The sequence below is a fragment of the Arvicanthis niloticus genome, chromosome 10 (assembly GCF_011762505.2).
Source record: "Arvicanthis niloticus isolate mArvNil1 chromosome 10, mArvNil1.pat.X, whole genome shotgun sequence".
NCBI lineage: Eukaryota > Metazoa > Chordata > Mammalia > Rodentia > Muridae > Arvicanthis > Arvicanthis niloticus.
The window spans coordinates 52546646-52565818 of record NC_047667.1 but is presented as its reverse complement, the minus strand read 5'-3'; the positions used below and the strand labels follow the sequence as shown (position 1 = coordinate 52565818).

Here is a 19173-nt window from a genome sequence, read left to right as displayed (position 1 = left end):
TAGACTGTTTACCAGCCATAACTGAGAATGCGTTTAAACAAGGAGGCATGACATGCTAGGGAGGTTATTTCAAATCATGTGTAACTCTAATGCTGAATGATTCATGTAGAATTAATAGATTTTGCATAGCTAGCTATTGATTCTATAACTGTGTGAACAAAAGAATTTTTTGTTGCATGGGATCTAACACCTAGGTCACTTTTTTACATGAACGTGAGCTTGAGTCTGTCATGGCTTTAGTGATGCTAGTAAAACACCAGAGTCATTTGAACTTAACAGTCAGCACTACCACGAAGCCATTGTAATTTAGGTGGCTACTCAGAACCTCACCTGACTGTTGACCTCTTAATTTCATATTTTAAGAAACTATCTTTAAATTACTACCCTGATGCCACGTAACTCCCCCAGTCTAAAACAGAGTGTGAGTTCTGTGCGTTTGTGTTTCCACTCATTTTACAAAAATGTCATTAGACTACCAAACCATTTTTTGAAAAAAATTATTTTAGTCTATTTAAAAATAGGTGAAATTCTAGGAAACTATCCTCAAATTTGTTTTTTAAGTGAAGCCACGTTAGATTGCTTCCTCACTTTTTCCTTCTGTGTCCAGCTGTTGCTTGTATCCTTGTAACAGCTTTCCTATTCTCTTCTGTTTATTTTCACTACCACCATTCTGTCCTGACGATTTTGGAATTTTGGTTTCTTTAAAAACACAGAAATAGTATTAGAATGTAGTTTTATTTTAATCCCAGGTATGAGAATGTGGGGCCGCTTTGGACTGTCTGCAGCAGCTGACTATGATTTACCTTGTGCTTGAGCAGAGGTGGATTTTGCCAGCTCAAATAGTTGTATCAACTGTGTGATGTTGGGAGTCCTGGAAGTTTTTCAGAGGGTGGGTTGGTGGTTTTTCAGGGGGGTGGTTGTGGTTTGTTAATAGTCCTGCTCAAAGAAGACACAAAGGGAAAGAAATTAGATTCAGCTTGCACTTGTTCTCTCCCTCTTCCTTCCCTTCCCCATCTCCCTCTCCTTTCTCTCCTATCTTGTGATGGGGGTAAAAACCATGAAGGTAGGCGAAGGGTGGGAAAAAAGAACCCACAAAGACCAGCTACACCATTTAGTTTCATCTTCCATTTATTCTAGTCTAGTTTATAGTCTTCTCCCTTAGTCTTTCTTTACTTTCAAGACATTAACCTTTGAGAGGCTGCAAGATAGTAGAGGGAGAAAACAAACTCCCTCAATAAATAAAGGAATGAATGAACGAATGAATATTTATTTTTTAAAAAGACTAACATTTTTTAAGAGCACAAACCAAACATTCAAGAAGGTTTCGAAACTTGGGTTTGTCTGCTTTCTTGTCATGATTCGATTATTTTAGATTCAGGTTATCTGCTTTTGTAGGATCACAGTATAAGAAAATACACTCTTCCTAGTGCTTGCAGCAGAATGCAAATCTCTCACTGTAACATCACTAATTGTGCACACCTATCATTTGTGTGTGATCTAGCCCTCCCTGTGGACTTACCTTTTTACCCTTCATAATTTTCAGCATCTGTGGAGAGATAGTGGTGCACATATAAATTCTTATTCTCATTTTGCCCTTACTTAGATGATCTGATGGTGACTCTTTTCTAAATCAAGTTGCTATCATGATTGCCAAATGATACTTTTCTAATTGCATGCCTGTCCTTACTTTAATATGACCATAAGTTGAACTTTTTAAAATATGAATATTAAATATTGAGAAAGATTTTTTTATGCATGGCTTATAGGATAGATTCTCTTAACTAATTCTTTTGTTCATAATGATAAAAACATTGCATGTGGATAGTTTGCTTTTATGTGTTTTTTAAAGCAATTTGGAAGATACAAGTTATGTTTTTAGACCCTAAGCAGCTTATGACTACGACTAGAGTGTAAGATAAGGAGCAGACGGCATGCTTGATGGCGTACGTTTAGTGATGGTGCTAATTCAGAAGAAGTTTCTTCAGGTTTCAGAATAATACCTTTCAATGTTCAATTCTAACTTGGTGGTATATCTTAGTATCTGAAGTATTTCTTGATGACATCCTCTAGTGATAAATGAAAATATTTTAGATTATTATGTCCATTATTGATTACTTTCCTCTTAGGTCCAGCTTGCTGGGACAAGTTTACAGGCTGCTGCTCAATCTTTAAATGTACAGGTAAGTTGGAATATGAGCAAATAGGTCATATTTATTGTTTTTTATATTTTTATTGCTGAATCCATGTGGTAATAGTTATTAATGAAAATCAGCTTAATCTGCTACTATGTGTGAGCAAAAGGTAGACAAGCGAAGAAGTTCACTTTCAGAGTTTAGAATGAAGTTCAGGAACACATACTGTCTTAGAGTTTCTATTGCAGCACAAACATCATGACCAAGAAGCAAGTTGGGGGAAGAAAGGGTTTATTCAACTTATACTTCCACATTGCTGTTGATCACCAAAGGAAGATAGGACAGGAACTCAAGTAGGTCAAGAAGCAAGAGCAGAGGCCATGGAGGGATGTTACTTATTGGCTTGCTTCTCCTGGCTTGCTTTCTTATAGAACCCAGGACACCAGCCCAGGGATGGTACCACCCACAAAGGGCCCTCCCCCATTGATCACTAATTGAGGAAATGCCTTACAGTTGGATCTCATGGAGGCATTTTCTCAACTGAAGCTCCTTTCTCTGTGATAACTCCAGCTTGTGTCAAGATGACACAAAACCAGCCAGTACACATACTAAACACAAAACAAAACAGCTTCTCAAGTATTATTCTACTTTTCCAGACTATATATCACTATTCAGGAAACACTGGATAGAGAGTCAGGTAGCTTGAATTTTAAAGTCTCAATAACTTTTGGCAAGTTACAGCCTGCTGGAGCTCAGTTTTATGTACTGTATTTAAATAAAGACACCAATAGCATTGTAAGGGATCTTCTCTGCTCTAAACAGAAGTAAAATTAAAGGGCACTGGAGTCATGGCCCAGTGGTTAACAGCAGCATATATAGCTCTTACAGAGGACTCCGGTTCAGTTCCCAAGTCAGGGTACTTTGCACAACTCCATAACGCTTCGGTCAGCCTTTCCTTATAGTGTTTGGGAAATTAACAGTCAAGAAGAAAGAACAGTATTCTAGAAGATTGATCACCTTGATACTGATGACTAAAGATTTGGGGTTGAACAGTCTCTGAAATCTTGTGGACCTAGTAACACATGGAAACAAGGTCTTATGGACCTAGTAACACATGGAAACAAGGAGAGAAAAAGAGATAATGTGGCCTTCCTTTCTGAGAGAGAGAGGCAGAAAATTGCCTTGGTTGCCATGGTAAACTTAACATCCCTTAGAGAGATGTTGGCAAACAGACTATATCTCCAGTGCAGAATGTTTACAGTCCTGCACTGTAATTATCTTTCAGTGACTGGCAGAATTAATCAGAGCTTTTATGTTAATTAGCTTTGCTGTAGTCCCCCAAACAGGTGGTGGAAAATATGCAAATCTAATGCAGAATTTTAATACTCTGCATAACCAGTTTTAATTACCAGTAAAAAATTTCTCTCTGGTCCTTTAAGGCCTATATTTCTTAACTGTATTGTTTTGTTTTTATGTTGTTTGTTTGCTTGTTTTTTGAGAAAGGGTTTCTCTATTTAGCCCTGGCTGTCTGGTACTCAAGGACTCTGTAGACCAGGCTGGCCTTGAACTCAAGAGATTAGCCTGCCTCCACCTCCCCAGTGCACAGATTAAAGGAGTGCACCACCACTGTGATTGTATTATTTTCTTTCAAGCTTGTACATTACTTGGTGGAAAACTTTGCATTTAGAGTTTTTTAAAATAAAATTTTAAAATGTTATGTGGTTCAAGTAATTGAATTGTAAGATGGTATATGAAGAAGTTTGAGACTTGCCACAAAGTATATTCAAAGTGTTAGTTTGAAGGGTCTAATAATAGAATGAACTGAAAATGCATTCTTCCTTTTATTCTTTATTGTTTGAAGTGGGGATTTGAGGTTGTGAAAGGTTTTGTTAATTTGTGAAGGACCAATTTAGTTTTTCTTTTAAAAATTTATAATTGCAACTTTTCTGAGGTTAGAATAAAAATTTAAGAGTGCTTCAGTAGGAAAACAAAAAGGCATAGGAGAAAGGAAGGAAAAAGAAAAAACCCCAAAACTCAAAATTGAATAGCACATATTTAAATAATTTTTTAATAACAGAGTTAGAAGTACATTTCTGTGACTCACCTATTTGAGATACTTTATTTTATTTCATTTCCTATCCCACCCCACTTCAGTCTAAGTCTAATGAAGAGCCGGGAGATTCGCAGCAGTCAAGCCAGCCTTCCCAGCAGCCTTCAGTGCAGTCAGCCATTCCCCAGACCCAGCTAATGCTGGCTGGGGGGCAGATAACTGGGGTAAGTTTTCCTTGAGAATATTGTAAGGAACTTCCTGTGTCTGAACTGCCACTGGTTGCATCTCATTAAAACTGTTTGCTACAGCTGGCACAGGCATGCACCACTGTGCTTAAGGAACTTCTGGATGTGGAGTGCTCCTCTGGAAGAAGAGTTACTTTGTCATTCTTTACAAGATGTCTTTTTGTTACAGCTGCAGACATTCAAAATAAACTAAGGTTTTAAAGCACATTAAAAAATAGTGTTGCTTCATTGTGCAAGGGAGTTGTTGCCATACACATGACAAAATCCGAGTTGTGATATGTCAGGACAATTAAAGAGTGGATTAATAAAGAAACATTTTTTGAAGTGACTTTGTACTATCCTAAAATAAAATATATGGCCTCATATCCTGTGTAATTACTAATTACTCAAGGACTAGTTACTTTATCTCTCTGTACTTCAGTTTTCCTTCTTCTAAGTGGAGGTATTAATAATATTTCTCTTAAGTACCATTGTAATTTATGTAAAGCTCTTAAAACAGTGTTTGGCATGTAGCCTTCAGTAAATGGTAGTTATTGTAACTTGTAACAGATTGTCTTCTGTGACTATTAAGCTTTTACATGTTTAGCGAGTTCTGTTCTAAGCTATTATTTGGGATGACTTTTCAGTGTTGAAAGCATATGTGTTATCTTTTGTGAGGAGACTGAGTCAGGGGAAGTGAGAAGAAAGAAACTAATCAATTCACATCACATTAGCCTTCAGAACTTTGTATAATTTATTTCAGCCAGTGTGACTGAGCTTTAGATGGTTCTTCTAAGAACTATTGCACATTTATTTTCAGTATTCAATCACTAGAGATTATTAACATATGTAATTTAAAAATACAAATATACATACACACATCTTGAAGAGTATTGAATTTTTGAATAGCTGCTCTGGTTTGTGTGTTTCTAATGAGATTGATTGGTTAAATTAGACCCTATTTAGTAGGTTAGTTAGAAGGCAGGCTGTGCTGCTAAATGGTTGTTCGTGAGACTAGATATAACATGATCCTTTCCTGTTTGATCAGAACATGTCACCAAAAGAAAAGGCCAGCACACTTACTACTTTGATTATAAGCATATTTGAAATGATATATTATGGAAGTTTAAGTTTGTTCTAAATACATTTCTTGCTTTATTGTTAAGGTTTAAGTTTTGGTGACTAGTGTCTAAGGTAGTAATGGGAACTTGGAATTCCAGGTTCCTGTACCTTGAAGACTTAAATCTGGGCGTTTAGATTCATTTGCATTTAAGAGGGTAGCTCTTAACTACCTGTTTCCTAGAGGTAATAAGTTGGAAAGAAGATGTAAACTTGCAAACCTACGCTTTTCAAGGGCAGGAGATTGGGTGAGGGAAGGTCCTAGAGGAAGATTTGTAAAGGAAACAAGTGTGGCTCATGTTTTTAGTCACATCTTAAGACAACATGGACATGGTGGAATATGGTGGGGATTCTAGCTAATGGGAAGCAGCTGGACCTTATCAGCTCTCTCTGCCTGCTCCTAGCCAGCATCCTTTTGTTCCTCATTCATCTGACTAATCTCTTGTTGGGTGTAAATGTCTTTGCATATCCTGTCAGCATCAGTTCTTTGTTTTCTTTTTGCAAGTTTTCATTTTCTGGCCTAAATGATTGTTCAGGTCTGAAGTGGGGACTACTTTAAGTTACACACTCTGGTAGAATAAGTAGTTTGTTCATTGATGAGCAGTCTAGCTGCATATTAAGAAAGTGAAACAGTAGTTCGGACCTAATCCCACTTGAGGTATGTGTTTGTCTTTGCATTCAGTCTTTCCCATCTTTGTTCTTACTCTAGCTCACTTTGACCCCAGCCCAGCAGCAGTTGTTACTACAGCAGGCACAGGCACAGGCCCAGCTCCTGGCTGCTGCAGTGCAACAGCACTCCGCCAGCCAACAGCACAGTGCTGCTGGGGCCACCATCTCAGCCTCCGCTGCCACACCCATGACGCAGATCCCCCTGTCTCAGCCCATACAGATTGCACAGGTGAGTGAGGAGCAAGGTCACAGGACAGCAAACAGCTAATAAAACGGAAATTTTATTGCATATTTTTAGCCTTCTGGTTGCCTCTGTGGGTCTTTAAACACCCAAGGAACTCTGGTTCAAGGAGGCATTATCCCTTCTTCCCTTTTTGCTTGTTTGAGTTGATATTATAAATATATTGCTGATTATTTGAATAACTGAATGTTTATGTTAAATGAAATTCTTCAGTAAGTAGCTGGCATATTTCTGAGGCAAGAGATTACAGTATTCATCTTAATTAGCTAATTATAGCAGGCAAGAATTCTTCCATATGCTCTACAGTAAGTGTTGCCACCTTGTGAAAAAGACAGCAAGTCATCAGTCTGCTGTGGAATGTCTAGGACCATGGAGAACTGCATTAAAATGTTACAGAGTTTCAGTTTTTACATTTTCAAATAAAATATCCAAAGGTAATTTAGAAATTACTTAGAGTCATAAAGAATTGTAACCAAAAACGAAAAGATGTGAAATCCTTTATCGTAAGGGAAGGAAAGGAAGCATGAAAAGTTAGATATAACATATAAGAAGAAGTGTTAGAAGCTAAACAATTTAGATCCCCAGAGGAGGCAGGAAGTGCTAAAGTTGTAACAAGAGTTTGACTAGATACTTGAAATAGAGTCAGACTGGTTTTTATTACTATGTGGACATCTGTATCAAGATAGTGTTTTGGTTTGGGCCATTTTCTTCATCAAATAAATTACGTTACTGCCTAAACTCTGAGACTTTGTCTGAAATTAATATAAATAAGATCATTTATATGAAGGCACTGAAAATGTGAAATACTAGAGCCAACATAAAGCCATAGTGTTTTGTTATATCTGACTTTTATATGAATTTTTAAAAATAACTTACCATTGATTCCTAAGCTAAATTGGATAAGCTGGTGTCAAATTTCAGGAATCAAATCTTTTAATTTATTGATGGAAATGTGGATGTTTCACTCAATTTTTACTTTAGAGAAAATGGGTCAAATATTTAAAACCCTTTTTCTCACTTAATTTTTAAAGAACATTTAGTCTCTGTTTAGATCAGAGCTAAAGGAACAGAACATATAGAATGAATGCATATTAATTTATTAGCCTTTATTAGAGTAGTTTACAGGCTATGGTCCAGCTAGATCAATGATGGCTGTCTCTCAGTTCATGCAGCTGGATGTCTTAGTTCGTCTTTATTCTGTCTTGGACTCCTGAAAAAGTAGGTTCTATTAGTTAGCAACAGAGGAATGCCTCAGCAACAGGATATATGAATATAACCAGAGGAAAAGAGAGCACAGAGACAAGAAGCAAAAGGGTCCTTCTTCCCTGTTCCTTTATGTGGGCTACTGCCAGAAGGCAGAGCCCAGATTTAGCATGGGTCTTCCCACCTCAAATGAGCCAAACAAGAAGAGCTCTCAGAGGCATGCGTAGCTGCTTGCACTTTAGTTGATTCCAGAGACAGGCAAGTTGCCATGCAAGATTATCTATCTCAGTGGTAGCAGGTGGAAGTAGAGAATTAACTCCATACTTGTCTTCTGATTTCCACACATATGTATGTGTGGCTTATACAAACTCATCACATACTAATAACAATAAACTAAATTTTAAAATTGAAAACTATTCCTCCCCCCAGAACATTTATTCTGTATTCATTTATTCTGAAAGAATTTTAAGTAACTATTGAAAATTGGGCTTAACATATTCATGATGCTGTAAACATCATAATCTCAAAAATGTAACTTCTTGCAGAGTCTCTAAGGTTTTTTGGTTTTGTTTTTGATGTTTGATGTTTGTGTGTGAGAGTCAGAACAGTTCTCAGGAGTCAGTTCTCTCCTTCCACCATGGGTTCTAAGGATCAAACTCAGGTCTTGAGTCTTGCACAGCAAGCACTTCTGCCTGCTGGGCCATCTCTGGCCTGAGCCTGAGGATTTTTCACACACTGACATAGTCTTGGAGGCCACACTGTTGGGACATGAAAAAAAGCTGAGTATTGTCTCATTGTTACTTGATACAAATCATTACCTAGGAACCTTATGACTAATCCAGCTTTCATTTCAGAATCTCTCTCTAATCTGTGTTTTGCTTCTGAGCTTTTAGGATCTTCAACAATTGCAACAGCTTCAGCAGCAAAATCTCAACTTACAACAGTTCGTGTTGGTGCACCCAACCACCAACTTGCAACCAGCACAGTTTATCATCTCACAGACCCCCCAGGGCCAGCAGGGTAAGCATCTCCCTAAAGCTCCTCAGTGGTGCACTTTGACCTAACAGTATCCATTCGGACAGTGCTTTTATTCAGTGTGGTTTCAAACTACCAGTATTCATGAGAACTATAGCAGTGCCTTAAATCAGTAATATAGGTTCCATATAAGAATAGAAGACCTAAAAGATCAGGAAAGGCTAGGTTAGTAAAGAAAATTTCCAGGACTCTAACTTGAAATCATGCAACTTAACCATTTCCAAGGCTCAGTTTATTTGCAAGTCACTGGAAAAATGAGAAAGGTAGTTTTCTGAGTCTCATCCCAAAATTTTAATTAGTTCTTTGTGAAGTTGCATTTGATTGTCTGATATCTTCCAAAGTTTTCTGTAGGATATTTAAAAACAAAAGTAAAAAATTAACATTAGCCATTTGTATTAAGAAAGCTTATTTACACTGAAACTTGGGGAGGTTAGAATAGTCGAGAATAGATTTAGTAATACTCGTCAGCAGAATTTTGCAAGGTCATGTGGAGATTAATCAGAGCTGAGCTATGATTATAAGAGCAGAAAAGAGAAGATGATACAGCAAATAGAAAGGACTTGGGCAAGGCTTGGTGGAACTGGCCTTTAATCCCAGCACTTGGGGGTCAGTCAGAGGCAGGAGGATCTCTGAGCTTAAGGCCAACTTGGTTTATATAGTGAAAGCCTATCTCAAAATAAAGAAAGGATTTGGTAGTCAGTTACATTTGGTCAATGGTAAGGAATGGCTATCTAAGTGATTACGTTTTTAAGAAACTACAAGTGTTGGTAGGTCATAGAAAGATGTATTCATGATAATGAGCGAGCTTTAGTAAACCCAACACTTTTGAAATAGTAGGGATACATAGAGTCTGAAGATAATACTATTTTGGTTTGTGGATCAGAACCAGTAAAAATTGATCATTACAATGAAAGAGAATTCCAAGAGAGAAGGAAGAAATGATCTGTCTAGATGAGAAAGCTTTTCACAAGCCAAGCCTGAACAGTGTGTGTTAGATCTGGTTGTTGTTGAGACCTAAGATTGAATGAGATTACTTTTCCTTTATTTTTTACAAAGCCTAAGGATATTATTGTCTTTTACTTTTTTAAAAAAAAAAAAAATAGTTGAGCCTTTATAAGACAGTACAACAAGAAACGGCTATTCTAATTTCTTTGTGTATGCTTGTATATTCTTCATTTCTTCCTTTCTAGCCTTTCTCAGTATTGGGGAAATAGCACAGAGTGGAAACGAATATTGGTTGGCTTAGAAACTCTAACCCTAGACAAGCCACCTAAGTACTCTGAATTCCACATTTCCCCCTTTACCCTGTTTATGCTTAATTATGAGTAAATTATGTAAAATGTTTTACTGATGTCATGGCCATTGTAATATAGTAACAAGCCAAGCTGCCTCTCTATGAAGAAGTATAATTTTTCTGAGCCTCAATTTTCTTACCTGAAATATGATAATAATTTTAGTATTTATGTTCAGAATTGTAGGGATTTAGTAAGTAAACACATGAAAGTACTTTCAGGAAATGTGCCTTTTACAAAATAACCTCAAATTTTGCCACTATTACCATTAACATCATATCAGTATCAACGTCAGTCCATAGATGTAACTTAGAAAATGAAAAGTCTGTTCTTCTGTATAGTAAAAACCAACTTGAAAGTAATTGGGACTCAGGAAAAGTGGCTCAGTGGGTAAAGCACTTGCATACGCATGCAGACCCAATGTCCAGACCCCTAGCACCTGTGTCATGGCCTGGGAGGGCTTAAAGAAGCACAGACAGGAGTGATGGGTTGGACAGCTAGTCTAGCGTCGGACTAGCTCTGATTTCAAGTTAGAGATCCAGCTTCCATATGTAAGATGGAAAGAAACTGAAGAGACTCTGACCTAAAATTCTGGCCTCTGAAAACATGTACATGCATACCCATGTACACGTGCATGCAACATCACATGCACATACACACAGCAAAAAAATAGAACCTAGAACCTGTTTGTACCTCTGCTATTGAGCTCTAATCTTAGTAGCATAGGCCCCATATTTTATCTAATAAGATTAACCAACAGTATGAAGGAACAGCGCCCTGAAAAGACTTTGTTTTCAGTAGAGTTGCTAGTTCTGTGTGAAGGGGACAATGATTGATTTGTTGAGATTTTAACAAAATAAAATCTCCAGTGTGAGATTAGCCTCCACTTGGGCAAGCACTTCTGCTTCCCCCACCCCCATGGAGGAAATACTGTTAATCTAAGACTTTGAAAGTAATAGTTATGTAGATGCTCACAGCCAACCATCAGACTGAGCACAGGGACCTCAATAGAGGAGTTAGGGGAAGGACTGAAGGAGCTGAAGGGGCCTTATCTGGCATCAGTGGAGGGGAGGCCCTTGGTCGTGTAAAGGCTTGATGCCTCAGTGTAGAAGAATGCTAGGGCGATAAGGGAGTGGTTGGGCAGGTGGGTAGGGGTACACCCTTATAGAAGCAGGGTAAGGGGGGATGGGATAGGATGTTTGCAGAAGGAAACTGGGGGGGGGGGGTAACACTTGAAATGTAAATAAATATCCAATTAAAAAATAAAAACACAATTAAGAAAAAAGAAAGTATAGTCTATAACATTACAATATTGCTGTGATTATGGAACTATTTAAAAGTATATTCTCCAAGAATTGATAATTCTTGGGGAAAAAAATTTTTTTTTTTTGTTTTGTTTTGTTGTGTTTTGTTTTTCGAGACAGGGTTTCTCTGTGTAGCCCTGGCTGTCCTGGAACTCACTCTGTAGACCAGGCTGGCCTCGAACTCAGAAATCCACCTGCCTCTGCCTCCCAAGTGCTGGGATTAAAGGTGTGCGCTACCACCGCCACCCGGCTCTTAGGAAAATTCTTACTAGTGTATTCTGAGTCATATTTCTCATAGGATCTTGTATTTGGCTTTTTCTTGGTTCTCATTGGAAGTTCTAGGCTTCTCTGCCTTTCAGCTGACCTTATTGGCAGAGAGGGAGAGGTAGGATGACCTAAAGTTTGAATTTGTTCATAGACTACGCTACTATGAACCAAATTAATCATTCAATATTATAATTTCTGGTAAAATGTGGTTTTAATATTTTGTTTCCAGAGAAACAAAAACTAAACTTTTCTCCTAAACTTTAAAGAAACTCATTGTTTAATGTTTGAGCTTGTACTTTCTTCTGTTTCATTTTTTGTTTTATAATATTCTTCAGGATTTTTTATTCTTTTCTAAAGAATCTTAGTAGATTCTTATTATTGACATAAAATGTTATTTTATTTTTTTCACTAGACAATATTTTGTGTTCAAACCAGTAAAATCTATAATTATACTTAATTTGCCTAGCAGTTTGTTGAGTACCTGCCAAATGTCTTGATATCACTAATTATTGGAGTTATAATTTTCAGCAAGATGAAATTCCCTTACACTTATTAAACTCTAACAGTAGTAAACATAAATGAAGGACTTGGATAACAGCATATCCAGGGAAGATGGGAGGTTTGACTGGCCTGGTAAAAGTTGACTTGTGGAAGTTAGGGTGTGTGGTCTGAAGACAGCCTGTCTGCAGAGTGACATTTGAATTGGGAACTGACTCGTGAGGTGGAGGCTGCTGTGACTGGGTGTAGAGTTGGATGACTGGCCTTGTAGGCAATGGAAAGTACAGAGAACCTGAAAGGGGAACGAGCCTGCCCTAAACCAAAACAGGAAAGGCCAGTGTAACTAGAGATCAGTGAATGAGAAAAAGTGGTAAGAAATGAAGCGTGAGAGCTTAGGGTTGGGGATGTAGCTCTTTGGTAAGTCTTGCCATATAAGCATGGGCCTGCATTTAGATCTGTAGAATCCATACAGATGCTGAGTGTGGTGACTCCATCTGTAATTCCGAAAGTGTTGGAAGACAGACAGGATTCCCAGGGCAAGCTACTTATTATTAGCTAGTCTAGCCTACCAGAACTTGGGTTCAGTTGAGAGATCCTCTTCGGTAAATAAAGAAGACAGTGATTGAGGAAGAGCACACACATGTTTTTGAAGAAGAACAAGCAATACAGGAAGGACCAGATTGCCTAGTACTAAACAGACGGTGTTCTGTTTTAATTGTAATAGAAGAACAGTGAAGGTTTGGTTTGGTGACAATGTCTGACTGTGGTGCACATGTGAACTTCTACACAAGCCTCCCATATGCTGAGACTGAGCATATACCACCAAGCCTGGCTCATTTGTGTTACGTATCAATATCAAAGATGTCATCTTAACTACTATATAAGTGTGAACGGTAGAGAGGCTGGAGAGTTGGCTCAGTGGTTAACAGCACAGTCTACTCTTTGCAGAGAGACAAGGCTCAACTCCCCAACAGCCACATGGCAGCTATAACTCCAGTCTCAGGGGAGTCAAAGCTTTCTTCTGCATATGTATACATGCAGGCAAAACACTCCTCTACATAAAATAACTGAATCTAAAAATAACTTTAAAAGATTGAGCCATAGAGAGATAGTTGGAAAAGCATGGTGGTCTTTTAAATATGACTTTTTTTTTTCCTGAATCTGGCTTTTAAAAGAAGCTTGTAACCATGTATATCCAATTTTCTTAGTTTTACCATATTTGCCTCTAAATACAAATAAAAGAAAGGGTTATCTAGACCTAATCTATGGAGCTTGAGGCATTAAAAAGGAACAACAGGCATGCTTTCCGGCTCTGCCGCCATGTTCTTGCACTAAGCTTAATACCAATCGGAACTCCAGAGCTCCAAAATCTTACCACTCAGCTCGATAGATTCTCACTGGCTGGTCATTACCACACCATCTCTGCACTTCAAACCCTCACAGCCTTCGTGGGGTACATCACGAAAACCCACGCTTAGCCACCAATCGATGCAAGAAGAAAAACTATACAAACTTAGCTCAGAAACAATGGTAACTCAGTCTCTGGGCACAACAACTAAAACCTAATCTTGTAAACCTTGTAAATCTGATTCCTCTGGTGGCGGATCCTTGCGAATCCACCCTGAAACAGGGAAACCCTAGACTAACATCTTGCCCATCCTCTATCCCCTTTCCAGAAGTCCCGCCTCCTGCTCGCCTAGTGATTGGCTCCTTTATTAGGGATGGTTCACAAGAAGTCCTGAATACATGACTCATTCCTTTTTCCAGATAGCCCCTCCCAGGAAAGCGGTATTAGCATTAGAATACAAACAGCACCAGGCACATCACAACAAATCTATTTAATATATTTGTTGTATTTAGGATCTATATTGTCAAACAAACATCTGTGTTAATTTCTTAATTTATCCAGTGTTTGCTTACTTATAAATGACAAAATCTGATAGGTTTAATTTTTTTATTATTGTTTTATGTATTCTAATGTTTACTGTATCTAAATTTAGTGGCTAAGAAGATCAGAAAGATAAGCTAGGCTACTGTAACTCACTATCTCTTGTTTCCATCTCTGCTCCTGTCTTATCACAAGCTCATATTCAGTATTTCAACAACCTGATTATATTTGAAACTAAGTATGTAGATTAAGTTCTTCAGTACAAATATATTCTGGGTTGTCCCTGTATTTATAACATTGCAAAATTTTAAAAAAGCTAGACAACAACAAAACCCTATAGAGTTCAGTAATCAACTGAGTACATACTACAAATGTACATGCTTCCAGGGGCTCAAGACAAAAAAAGTCTCACTATGTTGTTCAGCCTGACCTCTAACTTTGGGGCTCAAGTCACCCTCATGCCTCAGCCTTCAGAGTACCTGGAACTGTAGGCATGTGCCTTTACATCCATTTTACTTATTGAGAACTTTTAAACTGAGATTGTCCAATGCGAATAGTTGCTTACATTTCAACTTTCATCAATGAAGAGGCATGTCATAAGACCTTAAAAATAGCATCTCCCACTTAAAGGATTGCCTGCTTCTTTCAGAAAAGGATTCTCTTGTTCCAAGATTCATTAAAGCAGCAGTTTTCAACCTGTGGGTCATGGCCCCCTTGGATATCAAACCACCCTTTCATAGGGTTCACACATCAGATATCTTGCATATCAGATATTTACATATTTACTCATAACATAAGCAAAATTACCATTATGAGATAGCAACAAAATAATTTTACAGTTGGGGTCACAGCATTGGGAAGGTTGAGAAACACTGTCTTAGAGAATTTTAATGAATTCTGGGTTAAGAAGTTGAACTCATCTTGAAATTTCGAAATGTTTTCATTTAAAGTAGTTCCTCACATTCTTCCTCTCCTTAGGAAATAAGGGCCTTTCAAAGAGCTTATTCAAATTATACTAAAGACATGGAAGCTTTGATTTAATGTTATGAATTTTCATGCCATGTTGTATTTAACACAATTAACTATTGAATTTTAGGAAAAGAAACTAGACAATTCTGAAGACAAACAAAACTACCAGGAAATTGGTTGGAAACTTTTGTTTATATTCTTTTTTATCCCCCTGAAATGTTTGACTTTTCACAGGTCTCCTGCAAGCGCAAAATCTTTTAACGCAACTACCTCAGCAAAGCCAAGCCAACCTCCTACAGCCACAGCCAAGCATCACCCTCACATCCCAGGTCTGTTTTCTTACTCTATTGTTTTACTAATTTACAAATGAAATGAAACTCCCCCAGCAATTCAGAGTGTTCAATTCAAACACCTTTAGTGTTCAGAAACTGACCAAAAACTCAGTGTTAGGCTTATTAGCTTGATAACACAGCATTACCAAAGTGATAGGAACTGAAATTTTTCATGATTCTTTTTAAGTTCATAAAAAATAGCCATGTTAGTAATAAATGGAGATGAATTATAGCTGTCTGATGCTGATAGATGGGAACACTGAAATGGAAGACCTAGGAAATCAGTTAAAACCTGTCATTGATCCTTTGCCCTTGCTAAAACAGTGCAGGAGGTTGGATTTCTGTGTTATCTCAGTACTTAAATGTGGTGTTGTTTCATTTCCTCTAGAAGATGTAACAGTCCTAGTCACACAGAAAGCACAGTTCTTACACATCCGGACTTTTAAGTTGCATATTTGTGTTCTTATCTAGTGATAATTGTGACAGTGCACATCAGTTTGCTGCTCTGGGTTTCAGTCTGGTCATCCTTACTGGCTGACCTTGAATCCTCCCTTGTTTTTGACTCTTTCTAAATAGAAGTTGGGGATGGAGAAATGAATGGCTTAGTAGTCCTTGCCAAGGAAACAATAGGACCAGAATTCATATCCTAAGAACTCATTTAAATACATGCTGAGTGAGCATGGTGGCTCATCTGTACTTTTAATTACAGGATCTCCTAAGCAAGCTGGCTATTGAACCTAGCCTTATTGGCAAGCTCTGGGAAGAGAGTGATCAAGGAAGGTAGATTCCTTACATCAACCTCTGCCCTCTACATGCACATGTACATGAATGTACATGTGTCTACATGTATACACATGTGTATGTATACACAAACATGAAAAGGAACTGTAGTAATTAAAACCTAATATATTACCAAATTTCATAGGCTGAAAAGACAGGTCTACTTTGATTGACAGCTTTAGTAACTAGTTACTTGCCCTTTGCCACTGAGCAATCCCTCTAGCCCCCTGTAACCAAAGAAGATAGTAAAGGTAGAAAACTAGAAGGACCATCTGATGTCAAGAATTATTACCAAACTATAATAATGAATATGTGATATTGCCATATAGAGAGAAATGTAGGCCAATGGGATATGATTGAGTCCAATAGACAGAAATGTAAATAGCCAGCTAATTTTTCAAAAGGACCAAAGGATTCCAATGGGAAAAGTCTTTTTAACAAGTGATAACTAACAATTGACTATTCGTTGGCAAAAGGGGATGGAGAATACCCTTATTTCATACTTTACACAAAGATTGGTTTGAAATGACTCATAAACCTAAACATCCAGAAAGAAATGCACACTCCATTGGGTAAGGCAGGGATTTCTTAAACAGGACACAAGAAGCCTTAACTATCAAAGAAACAATGAATTTCAGGAAAATTAAAAGCTTATCTTAAGAAAATGGAAGAAAAAACACAGTTAAGAAGTAAACAGTCTTTAAAAAAAAAATTTGATAAATGATTTTGTTCTAAGATTTATTTTGGCCGGGCAGTGGTGGCACACGCCTTTAATCCCAGCACTTGGGAGGCAGAGGCAGGCAGACTGAGTTCGAGGCCAGCCTGGGCTACAGAGTGAGTTCCAGGACAGCCAGGGCTACACAGAGAAACCCTGTCTCGGAAAAAAAAAAAAGAAAAAGATTTATTTTGAATTGATGAGGGAAAGGGAAATATTTGTGTACATACTCTGTACTCTGGAAAACCAGAAGAACATATTGAATCACTTGGTGTTGGACTTACAGGCGGCTGTGAGCTACTGGGAACTGAATTTGGGTCCTCTCTTAGAGCAATATATATTCAGTCACTGAGTTATCTCTCTAGCCCATGGTAAAAGAATTTTAACTAGAATAAAGAGCTCAACAGTAAGACAACCAGATGTAAGCTAATGAGAGGCAATAATCTTAATTGCCAATGAAGATACATTAATACCCAGTAAGCAAATGAAAACGTGCACAAAACATTATTATTAGGAAATGTCAATGTGCATTTACTAGAATGGGTACAGTTATGAAGGATTTGAGACAAGTATTGATAAAAACATAAAGCAACTAGATTTCTCATACATTTCTAGTAGTTTTTCAGAAAAGTACTAACACTTTGTAAATTAGTTTGACACTCACTTAGAAATTAAATACAACTGTACCGTATAACTCAGTACTTTTGCTCTTTAAAAGGAAAGCACAAAGATCTGTCTGTGAATGCTTATAATAGATTAATGATTACCCTAAACTATCCGATAGTAAGTTACAAAAAACTTCTGAATAGCCATATGACAGACTTAGTCTGCAGTAGAAACAAATGCACTTCTGATACCTGCAATGTCATGAATGAGTTTCAAAAGCCTTACACTAATGACAGAAGCTGGGCTTAAAAGACTGAGTATCAAATGATTTCAGTTTACATAACGTTCCAGAAAGGACAGAACTTTAGGCATAGAAATCCTGTTAGTGCTTATCAGGAAGTAAGGATTGATGAGGAAGAGGAGGAGGAGGAGGAAGAAGAAGAAGAAAAGGAGTGGCAAAGGGTTCAGAAAAAATTTGGGGAGGATTAGTAAAGATATTCTATATCTTGTGTTAGTAGTTATACAACTGTATACGGTTGTAAAAGCATCAAACTATTTGCAGTTTTAAATTTATTTTTTTAATATGCTGAATGCAAAATAAATAAAATTGGTGTTTTGACATATATACCAGAGATCTCTTTCTGGCCTACATGCTATGCACATGTAGCAGACGTCATCCTTACTCCTGCTCATTAAATGCTATACCACCATTAGATCTGTCCCAGCTCAGCCAGATATTTTAGAGTAAGATACAACTGTCTAAAAGTACCCAAGCTATTTCTAGTCCTTTATTATTTGACAAAGAGTCTACTTGATGTTGAAGATGAAGTAACAGATTGATAGTGGAAACTGACCTCCACCCATCAGCCATGGTCACTGTGGTAAGTTTTCAGCAGCACAGGATTCTAATATAGTTGGTATCCTGTGTAGCTCTTCCAAAAGTTGTAGTTAAAATTGCTCAATGTCAGCATGTCATAGAGACATGCTTTATTGTCTTTATTGAAACAGGATAGCAGAGGAATTTGCCCCAATTATTATGTCACTCCTATCATGTACTTTTCTGGGTCAGTTAGTTCCCTTGGAGCGAGCCTTGTTAATGAGATCAAGGTCAGGTAATATAAGGCCTATCTAAATTACAAGAAGAAAGTCCTGGTTCATAATCTGTCACCGGGCTGCTGTTCATAGGAGGGTTCAGCTGAGTAATTAGGATGCACTATTAGTGAATATGCAGAAAGAAGGCCCTAGGTAGTACTTGTGAGGACGGCAGAGTAGCCTGGTATTTGAATAATAAGAAAAGTTAGTATGTTCTTTTAAAAAAGAAAAGAGGATTAGAGAAATGGCTCAGCAGTTAAGACTTTTGGCTGCCTTTTAAAGGATCTGAATTTGTTTTCTAATATGATTTGTCTCTAACTCCGGTTCCAGGGGATCCAGTCCCCTTTTCTGGACTCTGCAGGCACTACACACATATGGCGCACAGACAGGCATTTTATGGACATACATAAAATAAAATTTTAAACAAGAAAGGAGAGCCCCGGGCTCAGTCTTCAGCATAAGGAATAGAGTGGTGGGGTGTCTTTTGCTTTGAGTAGTAAGAGAAGTATTATGTCAAAGTTATGTACCATTTACTTCCTGGTAATCAAACTCTTGTGTCAGGAGCTATGCATTGTGTAATGGGGCCCACATCGTGTCATTTATCAGAAGCATGACATTATCAACTTGCTAGAAAAAGACTTTGTGAATTTATCTTAAAGAACTTTTTGCTGGTGTTGGTGGTACCTGCTTACTCTAAGTACTGTGAAAGTTGAGGCAGTGAAATTGCATGCTGAATTAAAAGCCAATCTGGGCTACA

At 37.6% G+C, this 19173-nt stretch overlaps 1 protein-coding gene across 5 annotated transcripts in view; it reads left to right on the top strand.

Moving 5' to 3' along the window:
• The window catches only part of Pou2f1 (POU class 2 homeobox 1), a 142336-nt gene that overhangs the window by 83773 nt on the left and 39390 nt on the right, over positions 1–19173 (top strand). For all 5 annotated transcript variants that reach the window (XM_076941534.1, XM_034513204.2, XM_034513202.2 and 2 more), the window contains 5 exons: positions 2127–2180; positions 4287–4406; positions 6235–6423; positions 8532–8658; positions 15126–15220. In XM_076941534.1, coding sequence (XP_076797649.1) covers positions 2127–2180; positions 4287–4406; positions 6235–6423; positions 8532–8658; positions 15126–15220 — 585 coding nt within the window. The remainder of the gene's footprint in view (positions 1–2126; positions 2181–4286; positions 4407–6234; positions 6424–8531; positions 8659–15125; positions 15221–19173) is intronic.